This window comes from Pseudopipra pipra, chromosome 19 (assembly GCF_036250125.1).
Source record: "Pseudopipra pipra isolate bDixPip1 chromosome 19, bDixPip1.hap1, whole genome shotgun sequence".
Lineage (NCBI taxonomy): Eukaryota > Metazoa > Chordata > Aves > Passeriformes > Pipridae > Pseudopipra > Pseudopipra pipra.
The window spans coordinates 9,509,559-9,516,901 of record NC_087567.1 but is presented as its reverse complement, the minus strand read 5'-3'; the positions used below and the strand labels follow the sequence as shown (position 1 = coordinate 9,516,901).

Sequence of the window (7,343 nt, the reverse complement as noted above, 5' to 3'; positions counted from 1 at the left end):
ACATTAAATCTCTTCTTTAATGATGTTCCTCAAACAAAACAGTTAGCAAAATATCTGAATTTCCTTGTATAATGTCACATTTTAATGTAAACATCAAATAATGTACCAAAAGTTTTACCGGAAAAAAAAAACAAAACCCCAAAAAAAAAAAAAAAAAAAACCAAAAAAAAAAAAATTAAAGCGGCACAATTCTTTTATACCACTGGAGAAAGGGGAGGAAAAAGCCAGATTACAAACATTTACACATGCATAGTGGAAAAAAAAAAATTAAACAAACAAACAAAAAAAGTCTTTTACTAAATTCACGCATTTTTTTTTAAAATAGTTATTAAATCTACTAAGCACCAACATACCTAAAAATTTATTTTCAGCTTCATGATTCATTTAAAAAACCTATCAAATTAACTTTTCAAACAAGCTTATATTACTAGCTTGTCCAAAAATAAAATGTAGAGTTTTTTTGGGCTTTTTTTGTTAATTTTTTTCCTTTTTTCTTTTTTTTTTTTTATTTTTTTTTTAAAGTATATCAATACTTTTATCTGAATGTTTCCAAACAATGGCATAGGTGTCTGCAAAGAATGCCTTTACTTTACCCTACAGTGGATGGAAAATACAATACCACATCATACAGAATCTAAAACTATAAAAGTCTGAGAATGCAGCATCCCTTCACAAAAAAGCTGATAAAACTGAAATTATTTAGAAGATGCTGCACCTTTATTTAAAAAAAAAAAAATTAAATGAATTTAAGCAGAAATAACATACATTTTTACATTAACTGGCCATTTCTGGTACAGAAACCCAGCATAGTATGCTAATGTTATTGAATAAATGTAAATGCTACTTACAATCTTCTTAAATACAATTTAGACAAACTTTTTTTTTTGTCTTTTTTAGTTTTTCCTTTTTTTTTTTCCTTTTTTTCAAGTTGTACAGGTAATCTCTCAGCTGCTAGTTTAATGCAACATATCATTAACATTACACAAATTAAAAAATAACACGTGTGTGTTTTCCTACAGAAAAGCTTCCAAAAACCCGACCCACATCAAAAAATGCAAAATAATGGAATATAATTAAAAAAAAAAAAATTAGTTGCAAGTCTAGCAGCAAAGCAATTAAGTGAGGATATATTTACTAATATAAACAAAGGGAATATTTGCAACTACAGGTGAAGCCCCAACTACCTTAGATCTACGGACACAAATAAAAATTAAATTCTCTCTAAAAAAAATAATCTGATTATTTAAAATAGGAGTAAAAGCCATTGCTACCTGATGAACTACCTAGGCTAAGTTCCTGAAACAAGGACAAAGGGTCGCTGTTCTTTTTTGTCTGCTCAGGAGGGGGTTTGGGCTTCGGGGGGGCCCGCAGGGCGCTCGCGTAGGACATGACGGGCTTGCTCCCGGCGGGCTGGGGGCTGCTGCTGTTGGACTCCACCAGCTGCTTGTTGGGCATGAGAGGTGGGAACTGGCCCAGATGCTGGAGCACGTTGTAGTTGAAGGAGTTGGAGAGCTGGATGTTCTCGGCCTTCAGGTGTTCCTCGGGGGGCTTCGCTGTCTTGGGTGGAGCTGCGGGAGGAGGAAGCAGAGCGTGGGTAAGCGAAAGGCTCTGACGTAGTAAATCTACCTGAGGTAACCCCAAAATAAGTACTGGGGGTACTGAAACTCGAAATCACCTCCCACACCACCAATTTTCTGTGTTTAGTCACTCTGTGTCCTTGAACATTATTATTAAGTTCACAGACTCAGATAAGCAGGGGATGGTTTGGCTTGGAAGGAACCTTAAAGCTCATCTCATTCCACCCCCCCTGCCACGGGCAGGGACACCTTCCACTAGCCCAGGTTGCTCCAAGCTGGTCTTGGAGGTGCCCAGTTTCATTCCCACTGTCGGATTGTGCCCTATCCTTGCCACCAACACCCCAGGAATGCCAGTGTTAAACACCCTCTCCGTGGGTGCCCACAGCCCGGAACACCGAACCCGCAATTCCGCCCAGCGGATTTACCCGGTGCACGGAAGGTAAGCTGCTTCCCTGTGGGATCTACTCTAATTTAAGCACTTTATCCACTGAGACAGCACAAAGAGTATTTCATTCCTCTTGCTTTATAGCTTAATAGGCTAAAATTAAAATTTACAGCACCATATATAATTCATTCTCCAACAGCAATTCAGAGTCCTGAATGCCAAGAAACTAATTATTGGTATTTTAGGCTGAATGCATTCCTGCTAATTGATATGTTCTTGCTCCACATTTAACAACTTCTGTAACTATCAGAAAAAATGGTGCTTTAAACCAGAGGTATAAAACTGCTTTCAAGTGAATTTCCTGAATCCTAATGGGGTACCTTACTTTGTCTGAGAATTCTGCTGTGTCACACAACTACAGAAACTCTACACTGATGAAACAGGTAAATGTTCTATCTGTAATAGTCTAAGAGCTGGACAGCACATCTATTCTGTAATTATTTCAATCTTTAACCCTATAACATTATTTTTAAAGTGTACATATAAAAATGTACCACCAAATGAGTGCAAAAGTAGGAAAACAAAGTATATAGTTAATTTTCTCGCTGGAAGGGTCGCACACGGCCTTCTGATTTTTACAAAGCAAAAAACCCCCATCATCAACTCACAGGAGAATGACTATGGAAAGAACATAAGCAAAGCAGTTTTGCTAGGGTTGCTATGATTCAACAAAAACCAAACAACCCAGACCACGAGCAGAAAAACCTCCCAAAAATAACCACAGCACTCAAGAGAAGACAAGTAATGACAAGCGGGGCCAGAGGTGAAAGCTGTGTGTGGTTGAGGCGTCCAACAGAAGAAAAAATATGAAATAAACATCTTGAGTAAGAACTTAAATCATTTTCTTTCTATCAACAGAAAAAGCAATGCATATCAAACTCTCCAACTGCAATTTTGGGAAGTGCCTGCATGTAATGACCCTGAGGAATTCACAGCAGCTCCCCTTGCCCTCCATAAATCCATCCTGATCCAATCCAACAGTGGTGCCTCAGCCATTCCTGATGTACAGGAGAGATCAGCCCTTGGACAGTCTGGATCAGGGTCCCTCTCCAGCAAAAAATGCAGGCACAGGATTATTTCCCAGCCTCACATTCTCAGGGGGTTTTATTTCATGGATAAAAATCAATGGTAACGACAAACAGTGCAGTTACTGGTCATTAACCCTCAGCTCCATAAAACACATTTGGGCTGTAAATATGATCATCACAGGCACTGAGCTGTGAATGTGGGAAAGCACAGCAGCCAGAAAATGGAGATGTGTTTGCATGAACCACTAGATATGGGCACTATTCATATACACTTATTTACAAAACAGAAACCACTCTTAACTCCAGCAAAAAGTATTTTCATAGCAAAAGCAGTCACTAGTCAGAACTTGACCTTTTCGTTTAGAATTTACTATTTGACAGCAAATGTAGGGATTTGGTACTTTTTACACACACATCTGTCCTCTGCAGACTTTACTCACAAACACTTTACATTAAAGCAAGGAAATGTGGCACTGGCTGATCCCAAAGTAACCTTGCCAGGGTTCCTGAGCTCCTATTAGATAACCACTATTAGATAACCACCAGTCTAGGGAGCAACTCCAGTGATGAATGTCATATAACACTGTGCATTCAGCTCCTTGATTTTCAGTAAAAACAGAAATAGATTGAAGGAGGTGCCCTGAGCTTGAAGTTTTGAACAAAAGATGCTGCCATACACATGGGTTTGCAAAATAACATTTTCACATTTTGGAAATTAAAAGGCAAATTAGGAACTTAACTCTCAAGTGCTGTTGCTAATATAAACAGCTTTTTTCATTCACTCTACACTGCTTGTTTCTACTTCACAATCACTGTAACATTATAAGATGTTTTAGGTTTATAAAGCTTCATCAAAAGCAATTAGATCTTTTAAGGCCAAAAAGAACCATCCTATAAATAATTCTGCATTATTAAGTGGTTTTAATATCCACACTGGGATATTGTTCATATTTTTACTAATCTTGTTTTTAAATTACCACTGGAGATTCTTAAAGCAAAGTCAAGGAGAAGAAACTGTACTATCCTGGTTATTTTGTTTTTCACAACCACTGAAAGTACCGAGAACAGAAGAATAGTTGCACTGCTCCAACTCTCTGCTCACAGCTTTTTTTTCACCTCTGAAAAGTTAATTTAGTTTCTGTCTGCTCAATCAATCAGCACTGCTCCTACCACCAGGGAAGCCACGTTCCACTGAGATTGTTCCACGGTGAGAGAGAATTTAAACTCGTCACTACTTTGATGAAGTACCAGAATTTACTGGGAGAAACGCTGAGAGTACTAATTCAGTTTATGTGCTGCTCCCCCAGACTGTAATATCAACACCAAATATCACTGAATCTGGGAACAAATAATCTATCTTGCAAATAAATCCCACCAGTCACCTTAGCTCCTCTCAGCAAAAACTCAGCTGCACTTGAAACCACTGTAAGAGACTATTTGGGTTTACTGGAGCTTTTGGAGAGGACTAAGGAGCAGCATTGATTTAGGACATGGAGAATGCTCACAGTATTCTTTAGGCAGCAGCAGGATGGGAACAAGATGGCAAACAAAACCAGGATTATTCCAAACCTTTAACTGCTGAAACAACAAATACTTCAAGAAATGAGAAATCAAGAAATGGCAGAAAACATGTTGTGAGAAAAAAACCCACAACCAACTCTTTCACTTAGCCTTGGTCACTGCAGCTTAAACTGTGTCCTTCCAGCAGAGATCCCAGGGTACCCACCTAACAACTCCCGGGGTGGAACTGCTCTGCTGGCTCCGTTGCATGGAATGTTTGGGTACGGGGCAGAGGAGGAGGAGTTCACCCACAACTCAGGTGAGGAGTAGTTGAACGATGACTGGTTACTGTGGTCCTGAAGCTCTTTACACTGACCAAGACTGTCTTGAGGAGTGTTTAATTCTTCAGAACAAGCCTGGACTGAACTAGAGGAGATTCTTCTTTGGTACAACGGCCTGCCTGGTCCTCTTGGTTCATACTGTGAACAAAAAAAACACAAAACAAGAAATGGCCTTTTGCTCTTATTGATGTATCAAACACCATTTCCCCACTCAATTTTTTCCCCTGAAATGTCTTACCAAAAAAAAAAGTCCTCTGCATTTAGAAAAAAATCTCATGCATTTCAAGTTATATGTTGGATATTGCAGTCACTGATAAAGTTGTTTTGATCACACAAAATAGAGAATTTTAAAGCAACTGCAAAGAACATCAAGTGAGATTCCTTAATTCTCATCAGCCTTTACATCTCACAGTCCTACGTGGGCGATGGATCACACAGTGAGGAGGAAGATACCCAGCATTTACAGATGAAGCAAAGAAAGCACAGAAGCACATAAGAGCGAGAGAAAAATGTTCTTACAGTGTAGCCAGGAAAAAAAATGGCTTTTCCTTTTCCAAAGGATAAATTAGCGACTTGTATAGCAGGATCTGGGGGAGCAGGATACATTTGTACACTGGATGTTGTGAATGTACACAAACAAATACTCTGGAGAAGCCTCTGCCCTCGGGAGAAATAATGCAGAGAATTTTATCTGAAAGCACAGAAATGACCTGTAAACCCTGCAGATCACGGAGATGAAAATGGCAGGAGCTCCATTAATTAACCTGTGGACTTCAAAAGTTCAGATTTAAGGGCTCTCTAAACTTTCTCAAGATTTAAACTAAGTCTGCTATATTACAGTTTATTTTTAAAAATGAACATACAGTATTTTCTCCCTTCTGCACTGACTAATGAGCATCAATAACAGAAAAGTCATACAGATAAATCTATACTTGGTAAAAGGAAAAAAGAAAACATCCTAATGAAATGCCATAAGAAATTAGCTAAATAAACATCAAATAACTTGTTTGCAGTGCCCCAATGTTGTTACTGTATCGTCCACAAAAAACAGACAGGGGAAAAAAGTGCATGAAAGAAAACTGTTATATCTTATTTTAGTCACCATAATCAAGGGATCAACACTTGCATATCCTGACACTCTACTCTCCTGAGGGTTTTCTTCAACAACAACAAAAAAAACCTTAAAAATTCATAAGCTACTGCCCAAATCATACCCAGAAAATATACATTTATTGAGTTTAACGGGCAATTTTGGTAAGCAGGCAGGAATTTATCAAAATTCTGGACACTTGCAAGTACAGAACCAGACAGAATAACTTCAGTATTCCCTTTGATGTGCAGTTCAGATCTGGTTTGACTAAACACAAGCAAAAGCTTTCAAGTATCAAGTCAATTAACAGTTTTATAAATAGTGATGGAGAAAAGAGTTTAGTGAGGATACCAAAAGTCAAGAAAACTGCCCTGACAACTGCCTTGGATGAGGGAGGTCTGTTAAAAATACACCTAAAACCACACTTTGATTTCCTTGTGCATTCTTTGGTCCCACCTACCAGCTGGACCAGTAGTTTTGGGAAGTTTACAGGCAAGTCTCTGTCTTGGAATACTTTTACTGCATTTGGCATTTCTGTCACATATTTTGAAAGGAAGAAAAAATAACAACTAAACCGAATTTGCACTAATTACATAAAGGCTCACTCTATTTGTCTTCAGATAGCAGGAGCTGTCACAAGCTCTATAGGAATATTTATTGGTTTATTACTGCTGAAAAGACATTGTTCCTGCATCCTGCTGTACTGACAGCAGTAAGTCTTGTCACAAAGTATAAGATTTTATACAAGGTGGGATGACTTAATGGACTGAGACATCAAATTTCTAAATGTCTATAAATTCAAACCTTACTACAGCTCTAGCTGGGCCTGAGGACTCCATTAACCTCTCTGGATCTATATAAGACAGAAATTTGTAAAATGCACTGGAATTCAATTTTAGTTATTTTGCTCAGGCTCATAAACTAAATATTTTCTATTTTCAGAAGCCAAAAGACAATTAAATTAAATATGTATTATGTGAGATAGTGATGAGGAGGGCTCCCCCCACGGCTTCTGTAAAAACTTTAACAGAAATACATCACTTAGGTACAAATACTGGATTACATGCAGTCAGTGTGAATATTAATTCTGGCATTCCTGGAATGCAACCAGGGTATTCCATGTCTACATATCATACACTTCTCAGCACTCTGTATTCCAACAGGGATTTAAAACCTCCTGTTTAAAATGTGACCTGTCCTAGTTATATGTGCTGGCATAGTCTGCATCCCATAATACACCTCCTTGGAGTCCAGGACAAGAGAACATGGAGAGGGACAGAGCCAGCTGTGGCTGGTGCTGGACCCAGATTCAAGCAGCACAGCTGGGTATCTCTGCACTGATTCCCAGCACTCTGAGCCCCC

At 38.5% G+C, this 7,343-nt stretch overlaps 1 protein-coding gene across 3 annotated transcripts in view; it reads right to left on the bottom strand.

Moving 5' to 3' along the window:
* Positions 1-882: 882 nt before the first annotated feature.
* Positions 883-7,343, bottom strand: part of HELZ (helicase with zinc finger) — an 83,411-nt gene continuing 76,950 nt past the window's right edge. For all 3 annotated transcript variants that reach the window (XM_064676433.1, XM_064676434.1, XM_064676435.1), the window contains 2 exons: positions 4,777-5,029; positions 883-1,568 (listed from right to left, as the gene is read on the bottom strand). In XM_064676433.1, the coding sequence (XP_064532503.1) occupies positions 1,240-1,568; positions 4,777-5,029 (582 nt within the window). In that variant the 3' untranslated portion in view covers positions 883-1,239. The remainder of the gene's footprint in view (positions 1,569-4,776; positions 5,030-7,343) is intronic.